The 19,847-nt window shown below is 32.8% G+C and overlaps 1 protein-coding gene and 1 pseudogene across 1 annotated transcript; both read left to right on the forward strand.

The window, feature by feature from the left end:
* The first annotated feature begins 2,437 nt into the window (after nucleotides 1–2,437).
* Nucleotides 2,438–6,074, forward strand: LOC136207434 (pentatricopeptide repeat-containing protein At3g22470, mitochondrial-like; annotated as a pseudogene).
* Nucleotides 6,075–7,778: 1,704 nt separating this feature from the next.
* LOC136207435 (pentatricopeptide repeat-containing protein At1g12300, mitochondrial-like) lies at nucleotides 7,779–18,236 on the forward strand. The gene is made up of 2 exons (XM_065998688.1): nucleotides 7,779–9,668; nucleotides 16,581–18,236. The coding sequence occupies exons 1-2, from the start codon at nucleotides 7,926–7,928 to the stop codon at nucleotides 17,904–17,906; spliced, it is 3,069 nt and encodes a 1,022-aa protein (XP_065854760.1). The 5' UTR covers nucleotides 7,779–7,925; the 3' UTR covers nucleotides 17,907–18,236.
* Nucleotides 18,237–19,847: the final 1,611 nt, after the last annotated feature.

The raw sequence follows: 19,847 nt of genomic DNA on the forward strand, positions 1-19,847 counted from the left end.
AGTTATTTTTATTAATTTATATATTATATATTATATATTTTTATAATTTATTTATTGCTTAATATGAAACATGATACTAATAACATAAAAAAAATTAAACATGTTTATATTTTTAATTTATCCAATTGGAAGATTAAATTTAATTTTTTATTGTTAATTTTGGGAAGTCTACGATATTAAAAGAGTGTTTGTTTCGTGAGGAAGCTCTTAGCCTAGTGGTTGAGAGCTTACCTATGCCTTGGGAGGTCATGGTTCGAATCACATGACAAAATTATCCTTCTTATTTCCATAAAATATGTTTATTCTTTAACATTATTTATATTTCTACAACATAATTACCAGCAGTACAAGGTTTTGTTGCCTTCAATAATTTTTTTTTATATAGATTACTTTTATTAATTTGTGTAACATATTTATTATTTTATAACAGGATAAGGTGCAAAAATACCCCCTAACATTTATAGCTAGATGCAATTTCACCCTTAATGTCCAAAATGGTGCAATTCTAGTCCTAACATTGGCAGTCAAAGAGTAATTTTACCCCTAACATTGACAAGTTTGGTCAATTTGAGAAATAATTGATCAAATTGTTTTCTTGATCATGAATATTACAATGTGCATCATTAGTAACAGATCACAAATATGATTAGATGTGAAATTAAAAAAAAAAGTAAAAAAATATATTATCTTTTTTACGAGTTGCATAAAAAATTCAAATATTTTGTTGAATTTTTAAATATTAATTTTCAATTTTATTATTAAATTACACAAAATATGAATTTTTTTAGAACTAACTGATATGTGCAATAAGAAATGAAATATTTGTGCTTTATAATAATATTTGAAATTGACCCAATTTGATAATATTAGGGGGTAAAATTGCATCATTTTAGACGTTAAAAGTAAAATTGCTTCTAGTTATAAACATTGTGGACATTTTTCACCTTATAATTTCTTTATTGATTAATTTAAAACATGTCCATATTAAAAAAATTTAATCCGAATAATAACAGTCCAATATAATTTTACTAAACTAATAATTAAGCCACTAATAACAAACATCAGACATACTTGAAACTAGACCTGATAATTATCGTGTTCGAGTCGTGTTCGTGTCGTGTCATTTCGGATTCGTGTCAAAAAGAGTAAACCTAAACCCAATCCAAGAACTTTCGTGTCAAAGTCGTGTTAACCTGTTCGGGTTAGTGTCGATTTCGTATCGTGTTTTCAGGTTATATGTAAGTTTATTATGCATATATATTAATAATAACTCTTAAAAATATTAGAAGATATGATACTGTTTTTAAACATTTTATATCATTTTTAGATTAGTATGTTAACAATAATTATCGAAAAGTTCGATAATATCATGTTAGAGGGTCATGTAATGTGTTCATAACAATTTAGAAAATTCAAATCAATATTTACAATTAATAATTATAATTTTATTATCTTTATTAATAAAGTGACAAAAAGAAACACGAACGAATATAACAATAATTTTCAATATCCGTGTTATTTCGTGTCGTTTTCGGGTTCAAATATCAACACTAACCCAACCCAAAAATTAGCGTGTCAGTTTCGTGTACCCAAAATGATCCATCACCTATTAAGCTCAGCACTAACACTAAATATTCGTATCGTGTAATCGGATCGTGTGTTATTTTGCGACCTACTTGAAACAGTAAAAGATACACCTAAAAGGTAGAGATAAAATGCAACAACAGAACAGCACACTTAAAACGATCGAGTTTAACATTGAAATCAAAATCCCCAAATTTCTCAATTTCTAATCTGCTTTTTGTTATTCAGATCAGATCCACAATGCTCACCATCACCTTCAGACGCCTTCTTCTTTCTTCCCTTTCAACCTCACCTATCACCCCCTCTCCATTTCATCAGATTCCTGCTTTCATTTCTCCCCTCCATACGAGTTACTCTGCCGCTGAGCTTAATGAACTCGTCTCTTCCTTCCATAAGCTTCTTCGCACGAACCCCCGGCCATCTGTTATCGAGTTCAATAAATTGTCGTTTTCACTGGCGAAGATGAAATAATTTCAGACTGTCATTTCTTTGTCCAAGCAGATGGAATTGGTAAGTATTAAACCTAATGTTTATACTTGTAGCATCTTAATTAATTGCTTCTGCCATTTACAGCGTGTGGATTTGGGGTTTTCTGTACTCGCCAAAATTTTGAAGCTTGGTTTTGAGCCTAATATTATAACCTTCAATACTTTAATCAATGGATTATGTAGAGATAGTAAAATTGGACATGCTGTAGATTTATTTGATAAGATAGTGGCTATGGGTTATCAACCTGATGTGCGTACTTATAATGTGATTGTGAATGGTCTATGTAAAATTGGAAAATTGCATGTGGCTATGGGTTTGCTCAAAAGAATGGCTGAGAAGATGTGAGATACAATGCCATTATTGACGGACTTTGGTTGTGACATACAATGCCATTATTGACGGACTTTGCAAGAATAACCAAGTTGATGAAGCATTTGATCTCTTCAAAAAGATTTGGAGTCAAGGAATTTTGCCTAATGTTGTCACTCACACCTCACTAATTCATGGTCTTTGCTATTCAAGTAAGTGGAAGGAAGCTTTGGCGTTGTTTGAAGAAATGTTGGATAGGAATATCGCATCAAATGTAGTGACTTTCAATATATTAGTAGATGAACTTTGCAAAGATGGAATGATAACAGAGGCTCAATCTATTTTAAGCAGAATGATTCAAACTGGTGTTGAGCCTGATGTCGTTACATATAGTTCGCTTATAGATGGACATGGTCTACATGGACAAATGCATCTAGCTAGAAAAGTTTTTGATGTTATGATGAGAAAGGGTTGCAATCCTAATGTCCATACTTATAACATCTTGATCAATTGGTATTGTAAGAAGAAATGGATTTACAAGGCAAAGCAATTTCTCTACGAAATGTCTTCTATAGGTTTAATTCCTGACCATTATACTTATAGTTCTCTTATACAAGAAGACCTTGGGAAGCACTCGAATTTTTTAGAGATATATGTGCAAGTGGCTACCTTCCGAATGTAGTAACATACTCTGATTTGCTACATGGTTTTTCTGAAAACGGGTATCTTGAAGTAGCATTCTCCTTATTTGATGAAGTGCAAGTGAGCAATTTAAAGCCTGATATAACCACGTATAATATCCTAATTGAAGGCATGTGCAAAGTTGGAAGATTTAAAGATGTAAAGAAATTGTTGACTAGACTTTTTGTTGATCGATTGCAGCCTACAATTCACATATACTATAATAATTGATGGACTTTGCAAGAAAGGATTTGTAGATGAAGCATACCAGGTCTTCAGAAATATGGAAAATGATGTTTTATCGCCAAATAATTGCTCTTATAATGTGATGATTCATGGATTTCTTCGGGGCAAGGATTTAGCCAAGGCAGCGGAGCTTATTCGTGACATGCGTTGCAAGGGTTTCTCTGCAGATAACACCACATTGGTGTTGGTAGCTGAGAATAAGGTCATCTTGAAGTTACTATAAAAAGTCCTCATGCATATCAAGGTGAGATGATGAGTTGAAATTAACATTTTTATTACATCAGCTTACAAATTATGTTCTACTGCGCTCAATACTCCAATGCAATTTATTCTAGTAGGAGTCATATATATAAGTATAAAGAGTCTGTCAGAATAGTCTACGACGAGTTTGTGCTAGGGATAGAAATTCATGTGTTGGATGAGAAATTATTTTGAAGAACATGTATGATTATATAAGTTGTTCAATTTTGTTTATTGGGTTGTGCAATTAGTGATCTCTTATAGCACAGGCAACAACTTACAATTGAATTTGTGAAATTGCAATGTGAGAATAGAATCTGAGAGTATTACTGTAAATCAAAGTAGTTATTTACTGCTTAAAATTTTCTCTCACTTGCATGATAGTTTAGAATTGATTTTCACGGTTTTATATGATGGTTCATGTTAGCCGACCCCGAATCATTTCGGGACTAAGGCTTTGTTGTTGTTGTTGCATGATAGTTTAGAATCTAGTGTTATTTTCAAGCTACGGAATGAGTTTATGATACTTATTTCACATGCATATGACTACATACATGATTTCAGATCCTGACTTGGCTTGATGTCTAAGCATTTGTTCGTGGACCTAATATTTGTAATGTTGCCATGGCTTGATGTCTAAGCATCATTGTTTCTGTTGAAATTGGTGGTGAGTCTCAATTTTATTGCTATGCTTGAAAATCTGAGGTAGCAGCTTTTCAAAATATTCAGTAGATTAATCTTTTATTTTATTTTTTAAGTGAGTAAATGTAAAGTTGATGACTATTCCTTTTACATTTAAATTGAGGCATTATGTTGCTTGAGTTGAAACCTGCTTGACTCGAATGCTCTGTGTAGGATGAGTTATATTATATGACTCAGCCTATGAGAAATTCATTAGCTCAAATAGTTATGGAAGTTTCTTTGGAAACCCTTTCACCCTTTATGTTTGTTAAGCATTCTTCTTATTGATAGTAGTGACACTATTATTAACTTTTAGTTGCTGGAGAAAGGATGATATTTTGGAGTCTGCTCTTTGTTGGCTAATTAGATATCATTTCTAACATGGAATTGAGGAATGGTCCGACTGATTTCGTTATTCTTCCTTCTATATGCTGAAATGTTCTTTCTGAATATACAAACATCCATTATAGGGGTAAAGGGTACAGAGTAGGTATTTGATAGTTACGGCTTTAGTATGTGAATTTTATTTGTTGTCAACTTGTCCTTATTTTCTTTTTATATTTTATTATCTCATAATCCAAAAAGGTTCAATTTCAGGATAAGTGTCTTGAATGAGAAACATAAGTTCAGTTTCAGGATAAGGGTCAAATTTGCTTCTAAGGTTATTGGGGAAGATCAATCTTATCGTACAAAATAGTCCAATGATTTCCCCATCGTAGAAATTTTAGCTTTATTATACCCTCATGGCAGAAAAGTCAATTCATCTTTACCCTTTTCTAAGTCAACGTTGACGAAAATTAGCGATGAAGTTGTTTGAAAAAAGGGTAAATTGATCTAGAATTTCGACTATGGAGCAAAATTGAGCCTTTTTGTACGATGAGGAAAAAATTGAGATTCTCTAGTAACTTTAGGTGCAAAATTTCCCCTTATCCCCTTAATTTATTTTAACTTCATTGATATGCTCTTATTTCCTCCTTTCATTTTCCACATTATTATGCAAATTACAATTGATATTTTATTTGATTCAGACTGTCCTTGTTGAGCTGGAGGTAGAATGCAATTTATTGAGCTTATATCTGTCCAAATTATAGTATTTTTGGAGCAATTTGTATTCTTAATTTGCTAGTTATTTTTATAGTAGTTTTATACATTAAAGACATAAAGTATGACTTGCATTAATTGTTGGCAATGAATAGGTAAGGTAACTCTGTTTTGTTAGGCTCACAAGTGTTAAAGATTTTGATCCTATTTGCCTTGTATATGCTTATAGGTCGATTCAAAAATTTCAAGTTCAGCAGCAAATTTTGGGTGAAATTTATATACAGAAGGCAGGAGTCTCTATGGTGATTTGAAAGCAGGCAAGTACATCAAAGGCTAACTTCAGCAGTTGTTCATAGAGACCTATTATCATAGGATTGATTTCCAGATCAGGAGTTGAGGGAGTAGCTTTGAGGGAGTTCAAGCAGCCGTGATTGAAATCAGGTATCCGAAGGCGAGCAGAGGTTTCTTTCTCGAGTGTACTGAGGATCATCTGATGCATCAGTGATTTCGCTTAAGCAATTCAAGTGACCGGTTGTTTACACATTTGTAGATTACGATATTATAGTTTGTTACCAACGATTTTTTGTTACTCTTTGTTATTGGTAAGTCCAATGTATTTTAATACGAGTCTAGTGCCTCTAGTCTGTATGAGTCAGAATTCTTTATAGGAGATTTGTGCTAGATAGGTAGACATATCTACTTTTGTGCTTACTAAGCAATTGAACTTGCGAAATTGTGATTTCAAATACAGATGGAGATTATATTGCTGTTTTTTTTTAAATTCTAATAAATTAATGATAATGACCGACTAAAATTTCATTTTGTGCATTTTTTTTCAAAATTTAATTTTTGGTCTGTTTCCTTGCTTGCAAATGAATTTCCTTGCTTGAACTGGATTATAGCTATGTTTATGTCGCTAAATTTGATGAGTATTATAGGGAAACAAGTGAGGATTTATTTTTGTTTTCTTAGATTTAAGCAAGCTGAAGTGGTTTTTGGATATGAATTTATGAAGTTACGCTGCATTTATTCGATCATACTTACGGTAGGAAGTTGATTTCCATACCCTGTGAACCTAACTTGTATTCAAAGAATTTAATTGAATAGAAAAAAGCAGAAAATTTATTAAAAGCCAGGCAGAGTTTTAAGCAGCTACGGCTTGTTCGGCCTGACATGTTCCTATGAGCAGGTCTTTTAAATGCAATGTCGATGCAGCTTCCTTTGTATCAGTCGGACAGGGTGGCATTAGTGCTGTTGTTAGGGACGATGCTGGCCAGTTTATTACTGCTCGGATTCTAAGGTTGGAAGTGGCGCCTGCAGTTCGGGAAAGTGAAGCGGGGGCCTTGTCAGAGGCTATGCTCTAGGCTGACGAGGGAGGATACTCTACTGTGATTTTTGAGTCTGATGCCAAAAACGTGGTTGATACGATTATATTTTTTCAATTACCTTGTTATTGACAATTTTTACCAGATTGTGCCTCATTAATTTAATTCATTTATAAAAAAATAAAATATGACGGCCACTTATTAACCCCTTAAATTTGTCCAAATGTTGCAACTGTCCCCTCCAACTTTCAATTGTAACAACTTAATTTTAAACTTGTACAATTGTAAAACATAACCTCAAATTGAGAATTTTTTTACCTCGTACTTGAAGCAACCGTAAAAACGTTTTTCCGGGTTCGTATCACGTCAAATACCTCGTACTTAATATAATTTGCAGTTCAAAATGATCCCTAGTCTGAAAATATTTGTTTTTTCTTTTTATTTTTTTTGGTAATGAAGTCCACTCAATAAGTTTATAGTTCTTCTTAATTAAAATTTACAAAAAAAAAAAAAAAGCAATTCAATCATGATTTTCAGATATAGGGACTTTACCGTATATTTTTTAATTGGAACTTTACCGTATATTTTTTAATCACTCATACTCGTCCAATTACTTTAATGAATATACTTTTACATCTTATATCAATCCAATTTTTATTCATAAGTACCTATAGTTATCCGATGGTACTTGACCCTAAGAGATTTAATTCGTAAGTAACTGTGTGTAAGCGTCACTAGCTTACCCGAACTTAAAGTACCCTTAGCCCTTGTTTGGGAGGAGGTTAATGGGAGTAATGGAAGGTTAAGTATTAAGTTAACCTTGTTTGTGAGTTATTTTTTGAGAGTAAATGGAGGTTAATGGGGTTAAATCTTTACTTCCTCTAACCTCCAAACTCTAACCTCCAAATTGGGGGTTAATGGGAGTAACGTAAACTTTTTTAAATTTTTTTGTCTCTGCAGTGTAAATTTAACCTCCATTCCCCTTCATATTTAAACTCCCAAACAAGGTTAAACATTTAACCTCAATTACATCCTATAAACTCCCAAACAAGATTAGCTTTTAACTTTCCATACCATCACTTCCCTTCCCTTTCCATTACCTCATTTAACTCTCACTTTCATTAACTTCCAAACAAAGGCTTAGCCAGTACCAATTAGGGCAATCCCAGTAAGTTAGGATCTCTGTCTATTTCTATCCCCCAATCTCTCTACGCTTTCACTTCACTTCATTCTTTAGGAATAACTTTCAGCTGTTCATTGATTTCCTTGCTATTCGTTACACTTTCACACCCTTCCATTCAATTTCCTAACCCTAAAATTCCATCCACGATGCTAAGCTGCAGCACCAGACGCCTTCTCACTGCTTTTTCATCTCATCTTCATCATCAGGTAACGCCTATTTCTACGCTTTTATATTCTCTTCTTCATGCTCCTTATTCCACCTCTGCAAAACTAAGAGGAGCTCAAACCCAATACACCTTTCCTGATCTAATTTCTTCCTTCAACCACATGCTTCGTGTGAACCCGCCCCCTTCTGTTATTCAATTTAACAAATTGTTATCTGCACTTGTTAGAATGAATCATCTCCATACGGTCCTTTCTTTCTCCAAGCAGATGGAATCGGTGGGTATTAAACCTGATGTTTATACTGCTAATATTTTGATCAATTGCTTCTGCCATTTACACCGTGTAGATTTTGGATTCTCTGTTTTAGGAAAGATGTGCAAAATTGGTTTAGAGCCTAACATCATAACCTTTAATACTTTGATTAATGGTTTATGTATACAAGGTAACCTTATTGAAGCAGTAAATTGTTTTGACAAGATAGTTGCAATAGGATATCAACCTAATGTGAACACCTATAATGTGATTGTCAATTCTTTGTCTAAAATGGGAAAATTCAACGTGGCATTTGGGTTGCTTGAAGAAATGGCTAGGAGAGGTTGCCAGCCTAATGTGGTGACATACAGTTCTATTATTGATAGTCTTTGTAAGTATGGTCAGGTTTACGAAGCATTTCATCTATTCTCAAAGATTAAAAGGGAAGCAATTTTGTTGAATGTTGTTACTTACAGTTGTTTAATTCACGGTTTATGCTATTCGGGTCAGTGGAGAAAAGCTTCTACGTTGTTCAATGAAATGTTGGATCTGAATATAGCACCAGATATAGTAACCTTCGGTATGCTTGTTGATGAATTATGTAAGGAAGGAAAGGTGGATAAAGCTAGATGTGTGGTTGGAATAATGATTCAGATGGGTATAGAGCCCAATGTTATCACTTACAATTCGTTGATAGATGGATTTGGTTTGGATAGGCAGATGCATCAAGCTAGGAAAGTGTTCAATGTGATGACAAACAAGGATTGTAATCCTGATGTTCGTACTTATAATATAATGATTCATTGGTATTGTAAATGGAAAATGATTGACGAGGCAGAGCAACTTCTGGATGAAATGCCCCTTAAAGGTTTAAGGCCTAACAATTATACTTATAATGCTCTTATACGTGGCTTTTGCTCTACAAGAGGTCCCGGGGCAGCCATGAAACTATTTAAAGACTTGTGTGCTCGTGGCTATCGTCCAGATATAGTAAGTTACTCAAGTTTGCTACATGGCTTCTGTAAGCATGGATGTTTTGATGTTGCCTTAGGCCTACTGCATGAAATGAAGGAGAGCAAGTTGAAGCCTAACATATTTGTGTATGGTATTCTAATGGATGGGATGTGCAAAGCTGGGAGGTTGAAATATGCAAAGAAATTATTTTCTATGCTTTCTGTTGAAGGGTTGCAGCCTAATGTTCAAACTTATAATATAATAATTAGTGGACTTTCCAAAGAAGCATTAATGGATGAAGCCTATAATCTCTTTAGGGAAATGGAAGAAAATGGTTGCTCACCAAATAGTGGCTCTTACAATGTTATTATTCGAGGATTTCTTCGGCACAATAATCAGTCCAAGGCAATAGAACTTATTCATGAAATGCGTGATCAAGGCTTTTCAGCAGATAACTCTACGATAGCTGTGGTATTGGATCTATCTTGCAATAAAGGCTATGACATTCTGAAGAATTTGTAAATCTATGCTAAGGGAAGATTAAAGGATTAAAAGAGTTGTTGTGTTTGTTGCTTGGTGACAGCATGTTTAGGCAATATTTATTTGCATTCCGTTAGTGCTACTATATCGCTTGTCTGAAGGATGTTTCTCTCTTTGTATGTCTATTTAAGTCCCTTACTACCATACTCTGATAGTATCTCTGATGTTGATTACTTTGCTGTGGACAGAGAGAGAAAGTCCATTAGGATGTTTCTTCGCTTCTCTGATGTTGATCTTTGAATAACAAATCTGATCTTTTAGTGCTGATCAATATAATGCTTTTCTACAGCTTATGTTATTTTTGTTTTTGTGTGTGGTAAATACGAGACTCTTAATTAGCTGTATATTTTTTATATGTGCTACTCACATTTTCTTTGAGGTTGATTCAGCTGTTAAAGCAAAGCTGCAGTGGATGAATATCTCAAGGTGCATCTCTATATCTATCCATGAAGTGTTTTTAGCTCTGCTGTGGTTGTTCTGTTCTACTTGAGATTTTTTTTTCGTATAATATTTGTAGAGAAATCATTGATCCTTGTAGAAAAGATTATAGTATGGTTGTTCTAATATAATGCTGATTTTTGTTGTTTAACGGATCGAATTAAAGATGATAGTATATCGTCTGACTACTATTTTGTTAATATGGAAAACCATTGATTCAAAATACAAGTACAACTAGTTGAATGAAAGCAGTTATTGAAGGATGGGCAGAAAGTGATTTATAAATCTATGTGCTATTAAACATTTTCTAGTCACCTTGGTGAAAGCGAACTACCTAAAATAACCACATATATCAGTTGCTGTAGCTACATATTTCATAGTCGTGGACAAGACTGTGCTGGCTACAGGTCAATCAGAATTCTACAGATTGAGGAGCTTCATTTATATTAATGCATCATCAAGCTCTCTAGGATCGATGCAGTTATGTAAAATATCATCTACGCAAGAGCGACAGAATTCACACATCGACATTGAACTAAACCCGTTTTTCTGTCACATGACACGCATCACACAAATTAAAACCATCCCAGGCTTCACATCCTCACCCAACTTTTATGTTTAGAGCATAGAGTAGAGTAATGTGGTATACTTAGATGCAAATTTACTTACCACATAAGCAAATGTTTAATTAGGTTTTTTAGTATAGCCTGTTGATCAATCACTCATATTCCACAAAATAGGTATTAGGAGTAAAAATTACAAATTCCTACTGAAGTAACAGCAAAGGAAGCCGGAAAAAACAGTTTGAAACTTGATTTTTTGTCCTCTACAAGAGTTGATTGCGTTGTGTGTGAAATCTGTTGCAGCACATTGAATTTATATAGGTCAATTATTGTTATGAAGATTATTAGAGTGTGAATGGCTATCAGATTCAAGTTAGATACAATGTTTTAGTTTGCTAGAGAAATAAAGTGATTATTATGTTTGTGTTGAGAAAGAACCAATCTGATAGTAATCTTTCTTGTTGTATATAGCAAACCTGGAAAAGACATCTTTTGGTGAATTTGTTGTAGATTTTTCAATTGTACGTCTTTTGTGTTTCTCTTTCTCTTGCATCCATGTATTATGTTCATAATTCCACAAAGACTTGTCATTATCCTTTCATGATTATAAATTACATATTATTAATCCACTAAACAAGTATGTATGTATGTATGTCCATTTTGTTTGGTAAACAAACACATGGATTGACAATTAGTAGGAAAGTAATCTAATACACCATAAAACCATAAGTCTTATGCTAATTATATTACATTGCTTGTACTATAACTATATAGGGGCGGAGACAAAGGAGGGGAAGGGGGCGGGCCCCTCCGGCCACCGGAACCACTATGACCACGAGTAGTTTCGGCTCCCCTCTGTCTCCACGAAATTTGAGGCTGTGGTGGTTGCGGTTCCCTGTTTCTAAGAAATAATGATCGGGTGCTGAATTAGCACTCCAAAATTGGCACAGGTCGGTTAAAACCCTCTCTAAATCCAAAACCCCAAATTTTTTTGGCCTATTCTTAATCCAAAATTCTTTTTTTTTTTTTGGCTTTTTACACGAATATCATAATTGACTATAAAATTACAACTAAATCATATCATCAAACTTAATTCTTAATATGTCATTTTTTTATATATACCAAATAAAATATGCTTTTACACCTAATTTAAAGTTTAAACCCCAATTCATAAATCCCAAACAATTGCCAATATATTCTAGACCCTTAATTTACAAAATTTAATCTTAAAAACTAATGATTTTATTACTTTGATATAATTCAAAATTATAGCCTAGTATAGTTGTAAATAGTTTTTTAAAAGTGAATTTTTGTGTAATTTTTCCTATTTATTTGGTATGTTAGCCCTCGTTGAATCCAAATTTTCTAGTTTTTTTTTTTTGTTTATTAGACCGTCTTTAAATCCGAATTTTTCTTTCAGACAATTTTTTTTTACATGTAAAAAATCTTAAACAAAATATAGCTAAATTTTGAAAAGTTTTACATTGATACTTAAAAATTGGTTCTTGACCACTCTAATTATAACATATATATACTAACTTTTTTTTGAACAAATTCAATTTAGCAATTTTTTTTCTTTAACACCACGTGTAAAATCGGTTCCCTAACTAAATAATTCTGTATTCGTTAGTGTATATATATTATGAGAGAAGTGTAAATTAAGGTCCATAAATAACTTTTATTATCTCTAATAGATCACAAAATTAGGCATGTCCAAAGGTTTATTTCGAACATATTTTGATTGGGTACATTGTATCAATAGTAATTGAAGTTTAGGGCTAATTTAGATCACAAATAGTATAAACAACTTGTTAAAATATACAAAATTATTTCCATTTATCGATAAACTTGTTTGGAAGATCTGTTGTGACAATCGAATAACCGTCAAATTAATTGATTCTAATAATCTTATAGACAATGATAAAATTGATATTATTTGGCAAAATTAAGGATAAAATTGCATCGTTTTATCCAAAAGGTAAATCTGCATTTTCCTCAAAATGATAAGGATAAATTTGAAGGTTAAATAATAATCATTTTAAATAACCTTTTGTGATTAATTTGTATCTTCCAAATTTAAATATTGGTATTTTAGTAGACTTTTTTAATAAAAAAATAAATATATTAAGTATAATTGATGTTCCAAATGTCTGCTTTGACAGGTAAATAACGAGTTAAATAACATTACATCAGTCTGGTTTAATTTTTTTTTTTGCTAGATGAGGATAAAATTAATATTGTTTGAAAATATTAGAGATAAAATTATATAATTTTGTATAATAATGGTAAATCTATATAAAAAAAAGCATTTTTATCTATTAAAATGGAAAAATGATTCAACTTATGGTTATGATAATAGATGGATTTACACCTAAAAATGGGAAAACCTTTAATATGATATTGGGCTTGGCCCATAAGCATCTCTTTATTACCTGCTTTATTAATCAATTTAGAATTAAAATCTGAATTTATACTTATTCAAAAAAAAAAAAAAAACTAAATTTATATAAAATATTTTTTTAATTAAAAACATTTAATGATAGACTTGTTTTAGCTCTAAAAAAACAACTATTTTATGTTATAACAATTAATTTAGCACTGATGTCATCTGGTTAATTACTAGTTAAATAAATTTAATGAGTCACTAAATTTTTTAATATTTACTTTATAATTTTAATAAGCTTAAGAATGATTGAACATTATTGTTAATTTATTATTCTTAGTTTTTCTTTTGAAGAAAAATCCTATATTTGTAGGAAAAGCATAAAAACAAATTGAATGAATATTAAACATAAGAAAGAAAAATATTTTTAGTATTTTATTTTAGAGAAAAATACATAAATAAATCTTGCATATTCAAAATGTTATAAAAAAGTACTATTATTTTTTTTTATTAGCAAAAGCAAGAAATAGACCTTATAGTTAGTTGCATTTGCACAAAGAATCTAGCGATTAAGAAAGTTGTTAAAAAAAATAGGTGGATAAGCCTTTATTGTAATGGTCATTCCATTACAATGTCTATCACTTAGGTTTAATGCATTTCATTAGGTTTAACACGTCATTTTTTTTTGTAGGAAAGGGAAAAGAAAAACAACAAAAGCAACAACTAACCCAGGATCAGCCTAGGAAAGCTAACCCCCATCCAATCATCAGTAAGAAAAGAACAAAGGAATTGCGGAGGAGAAGAGAAAGTAGAAATTCCTGGCATCCTCTCATGGCCTTCCGCAGCAAGGCGATCTGCCATCATATTCGGCTCCCTGTACACATGACAAAAGGAGATGAACTCGAAAGAAGAACACAATCTTCTGATTCCTTTGACTAGGTTTTGACTACTCAGGCACAAAGCTTTGTTATTAGCAACCATATTAACTGCTTCAAGGTTGTCAGACTCCACGAGCAGTTCAGCCCTAGATCAATGGCCAACTTAATACCAAAGAAGATACCCCAGAGCTCAGCTGAAAAGGAAGACCTCATTCCCAGGTTTTGAGAAAAGCCAGAAACTCAGTTACCATCCGCATCTCTCAGAACCCCTCTAGCCGCAATTCTATCATCCGCAAGACAAGAGCCATCGGTGTTCAATTTCACCAACCCTTCGCCCGGTTTACTCCAACCCAGAAGATGCTCAACAGATCTCTGGCTAGTACTGGCTAAATACTCCCCTTTAAATCTATTGATAATAGAGCTAATTTTCTTGGAGAAGTAATCAGGAATATTAGGAATCACAATCGCTTTTTCACCAATCACCTTAAAATTCCTCCACTGCCAAAGCTGGTGACAGACAACAGCAAAAAGGGTAGCACCATGCTCCATCCTAGGAAATAACAAACCTTTAATACCATTCAACAGCCACTCGTCATCAGAATGGTCAAAGAAGCCAGGAAGCAACTGGTTCGGAAACAAATCCTTGCACACTTTCTTACTCTTAGCGCAATCCCTAAGAACATGACAGATAGTTTCTGCCTGAATTTTACACGTACCACAAGTATCTGCCTCCACTAAATGGCGTCTTTTCCTTTCCACATTAGTAAGCAACCTATTTTTAGCACTAAGCCAAAGGAAGCTCCTAATGCGATAAGAGACTTTTAAGGCCCAAGTAGAATTCCAAGAGATAGAAGGAGGATTCTCCAAGTTAAGACTGAAAGCTTCACATCATATGCGCCAAGTAAAAGTAGACTACTTTACACCAATCTCTGGACTATTTGGGATGCTTTCAGTGGGACCAAAAAGATTAAATTTAAATACGGATGGAGTCTGTAAAAGTAATTCAGGTCTTGTGTTGGCTAACCTATTACGTGATCATAATAGAAATTGGTTAGAAGAGCCAACTCTGATACATACATTCAGTGTGAGAGCACAAGTCGTCCAAATAGTAGGGGTCACTATTAAAATTCTTATAATATTGATATCAATTTTTTTAAGAGTTAAAATTTCATGAATTATTTTATCAAAAAAATGAAAAAGAAAAATACAATTATTGAGATATTGAGTTAGTTGAAACGATTTGATTATTCATTTTTATCATTTTAGTATATTATATATTGAATATACCGTTACTTTTTCATAGAAAAGAGCTTTTCAAAATTAAAATTATTTAAACTATATTTACAATTATAATCATACACATTAAAATTTCTGCTTGCTAAATATATATCTAATCTAATTAAAAAATATTGTGCATTTCGTATTTGGAATTATATTTTTTTTTCTCATTAGAATTTACCATTTCTTCACATATGCTTATGGTTTAAAAATTTATAAATATATGGTGTGTTTTGCTAACAAAAAAGATAAATTTTAAATTACAACATTAAGTTTTGATGATAATTAAAACCATTTTATAATCTTTTAAGCTAGATTAATATATATGTTAAATCAAAGTTACTTTTTATTACCTCTATGAATTTGATCAATTTACACATTATATACTAATTAGACATGTTCATAGACAAGACTCAACGGGCTTTTATCTAAAAATACTCGGCTCTGGCCCAGTACAGCCGGTTGTTAATTAAAAAGGACTCGGAAAGTAAATTCCAAACCCACCCACCTAAACTCACATAAATATATATGTATATTTTTTAATAATAAAAATAAAATTTATACTAAAAAATTAATTTTCTCAAAAAAGATATATTAATAAATAAAGATATAAATTTATTGATTGGTATTGTGGACAGGCCAGATTGGATCGGTCCGTATTATTTTTTATAAATCCTAAACTCGTCTAAAAAATAAACAGGCTTTAACAAACTTAGCCGGGTTGAATCTAAGGTTAGACCTGTCAATTATCGTGTTTTGTGTCAAAATCGTGTTATCTCATATTTATGTTCCATATGGTTTTATATATTATAAATGTCAGAAAAATGATTTTCGTATCAATGTCTGTCGGGTTGACTCTGTAATCGTATTTTCGTGTCAGAAATTGCCGTTCTATCCCCAATCTCTCCTCACTTTCATTTCACTCTTCCCGAACAACTTTCAGCTGTTCATTCATTTCCTTGCTCTTCTTTACACTTTCACACCCTTCCATTCTATTTCCTAACCCTAACATTCCATCCACCATGCTAAGCTGCAGCACCAGACGCCTTCTCACTGCTTTTTCATCTCATCTTCATCATCAGGTAACGCCTATTTCTACCTTTTCATTTTCTCTTCTTCATGCTCTTTATTCAACCTCTGCCAAACTAAGACGAGCTCAAACCCAATACACCTTTCCTGATCTCATTTCTTCCTTTCACCACATGCTTCACATGAACCCACCTCCTTCTATTACTCAATTTAACAAATTGTTATCTGCACTTGTTAGAATGAATCATCTCCATACTGTCCTTTCTTTCTCCAATAAGATGGATTTTGTGGGAATTTCTCCTGATGTTTGTACTGCTAATATTTTGATCAATTGCTATTAATTAATGGTTTATGTATACAAGGTAACCTTATTGAAGCAGTAAATTGTTTTGACAAAATAGTTGCAATAGGATATCAACCTAATGTGAAGACCTATAATGTGATTGTCAATTCTTTGTCTAAAATGGGAAAATTCAACGTGTCATTTGGTTTGCTTGAAGAAATGGCTAGGAGAGGTTGCCAGCCTAATGTTGTGACATACAGTTCTATTATTGACCGTCTTTGCAAGTATGGTCAAGTTGACGAAGCATTTAATCTATTCTCAAAGATTAAAATTGAAGGAATTTCACTTAATGTTGTTACTTACACTTGTTTAATTCAAGGTTTATGCTATTCGGCTAAGTGGGGAAAAGCTTCTGCATTGTTCAATGAAATGCCGACTCAGAAGATAGCACCAAATGTAGTTACCTTCAATATGCTTGTTGATGAATTATGTAAGGAAGGCATGGTGGATAAAGCTAGATGTGTGGTGGGAACAATGATTCATAGGGGTATAGAGCCCGATGTTATCACTTATAATTCGTTGATAGATGGATTTGGTTTGGATAGGCAGATGCATCAAGCTAGAAAAGTGTTTGATATGATGGCAAACAAGGATTGTAATCCTGATGTTCGTACTTATAGCATAATGATTCATTGGTATTGTAAATGGAAAATGATTGATAAGGCAGAGCAACTTCTGGATGAGATGCTTCGTAAAGGTTTAAGTCCTGAAAATTATACTTATAATGCTCTTATACGTGGCTTTTGCTATACAAGAAGTCCTGGGGCAGCCATGAAGCTTTTTAAAGACTTGTGTGCTGGTGGCTATCGTCCAAATATAATAGCTTACTCAACTTTGCTACATGGCTTCTGTGAACTTAAGAATTTTGATGTTGTCTTCGACCTACTACATGAAATGCAAATGAGGAAGTTGAAGCCAAACACATGTATATATAATATTCTAATGGATGGGATGTGCAAAGCCGGAAGGTTGAAATATGCAAAGCAATTATTTTCAATGCTTCCTGCTCAAGGGTTGCAACCTGATGTTCATTCATATACTATATTAATTAGTGGACTTTGCAGAGAAGGATTACTAGATGAAGCATACAATGTCTTTAAGGAAATTGAAGAAAATGGTTGCTCACCAAATAGCTGCTCTTACAATGTGATTGTTCAAGGATTTCTTCGGCACAAGAGTCTTCCCAAGGCAATAGAGCTTATCCGTGAAATGCGTGATCATGGCTTTTCAGCAGATAACACTACAGTAGCTTTGGTAGTGGATTTATCATGCAAGAAAGGCTATGACATTCTGAAAAATTTGTAAATCCATGCTAAGGGAAGGTTAAAAGAGCTGTTGTGTTTAGGTAATATTTATTTGCATTCCATTAGTGGTACTAAAACTATTTGTTGTGAATTGGGATAAGAAGATGTATGGCTTGTCTGAAGGATGTTTCAGTCTTTGCTGCGGACAGAGAGTAATAATACTGATCTTTGAATAGCAAATCAGAAAATACTGCTTTTCTACAGCTTGTGTTATTCTGTTTTTGTGTGGTAAATATGAGACTCTTAATTAGCTGTAATTTTTTTACATTCTTCTCTTAAAGCAAAGCTGGTGTGGATGAATATCTCCATGATATCTATAAATGATGTTAGTTCGGTGAAAGCTGCATATCATGTGGTTGCTCTGTTCATTTATTGAGTGTTATTCTATTTTAGTACTAAGACTCGAACCCGTGACCTCTTGGTCACACGACAACAACGTTTACCGTTGCGCCAAGGCTCGCCCTCTCTTAGCCGTCTGTATTGTGTAATGATAATTAATGGTATGAACCCAAAAGGAATAACAGTTTCAGGTTCCTATAGTATTTCCTCAAACTAATTCCAGAAATTAAACAATATTTAGCTTCTAGCTTCTTATGACAACTTTCTAGCCTTCTTTTTTTTTTGTATGATGGAATAGGCTTTATTTACTATTTCAAGTGCATCAAGCATCATGATTTGATCCTTAGCATTGTTATATACCTCATTTAAGCCCCTTAAAAATTGTATTTACTGATTATGTATGTCTCATTCACTGTTACTCGTTGATTCTCCACAACCACTAACCAAATTTGGTTTAAGATCACCCAAATCTATATACTCAAATTCCCCTAACCTGCAAATCTCATGATTATGTAGAACTTAGAGAGATTATTGTGTTATCATTGTATGTTCTTTCTCTGTGTGTTGCCAAATATAGTTTTAAGTTAATTATATATTGTTTGTTTTAGAAAATCTCTTGAAGGCTTGCCATCTCTCTTCTATAGAGAAAAAAAATAGAAGAATGGATGATTATAAACAACCCAAGAACATGAAGTGACTACTTTTATTTTATTTTCCTTTTTGAGGTTGATTTTATTAATTAAATTACTTCTCTTGAAGGTTTATCAATTTGATTGATGAATATTGTCATACCTCTCAAGTGAGAATATTACAGAGTTTGTATAATATGCAGATTGTTACTACTTGAATATGATTTTTTATGCTGTTCTTACTACTTGAACATTCCTTTAATTATGTTTTTAGAGGTTTAAGCAATGGAGGAAGATAAAACGGCACTTAAATTATTCATTTCAGTAGTGTTTCCGATGTACTTAGACGTATCCGATTGCGAATTGTTTAATAGATAGATGCCTAGGTTGGACAGTATATCCTTAAAGTGTACCTGATCTATTTAGCTTCATAATAGATAATAATTGTTTCTCTAAGTAGGAATTATTTTCACTAACTATTTTCCCCTAGGGTATGTTTTAAAACCTTCGGAGTTCATGTTGATTGTTGAGTGTTTAGGAGCAGAAAGGCTTGTGCAAATGAGATTTCGAGTCACGAGTCGAATCTCGATTTAACAACTATGGTTAATGGTCATTTTTAACAAATCCTCTTTGAGATGCAGGGAAACCATATTTGCATCTAACAAAGAATTAATATTTGTAAAATCTTCCGAATAATCATATGACAATATTTTTGACAAATCACATCGCTAAAATGGAAAGGTCAGAGCTTCAAAGCAAAAATGGCGCCTCATTTCAGGAGGAACTATTTCAAGTATTCTTGGAAAAAGTTACGTTAAGCCCATGCCAATAGCCAATGATTGTATGAGAACCAAACCAATGGAATTGAACGCAAAAGAGTTGTCAACATCTGTACTATGGGGAGAGGAAACCGAACTGGATCTGTCAAAGAATGGTCAAATACAGAAAGATAATGCGGGTTTTGTCTTTAGAAT

This window comes from Euphorbia lathyris, chromosome 9, assembly GCF_963576675.1.
Source record: "Euphorbia lathyris chromosome 9, ddEupLath1.1, whole genome shotgun sequence".
Lineage (NCBI taxonomy): Eukaryota > Viridiplantae > Streptophyta > Magnoliopsida > Malpighiales > Euphorbiaceae > Euphorbia > Euphorbia lathyris.

Excerpts from the sequence above, each read along its gene's own strand:
- LOC136207435 (XM_065998688.1), top strand. The coding sequence starts at position 7,926 with ATGCTAAGCTGCAGCACCAGACGCCTTCTCACTGCTTTTTCATCTCAT. Across the intron at positions 9,669-16,580 it reads ATGACATTCTGAAGAATTTG|TTTGATCAATTGCTATTAAT; the intron begins TAAATCTATGCT and ends TACTGCTAATAT.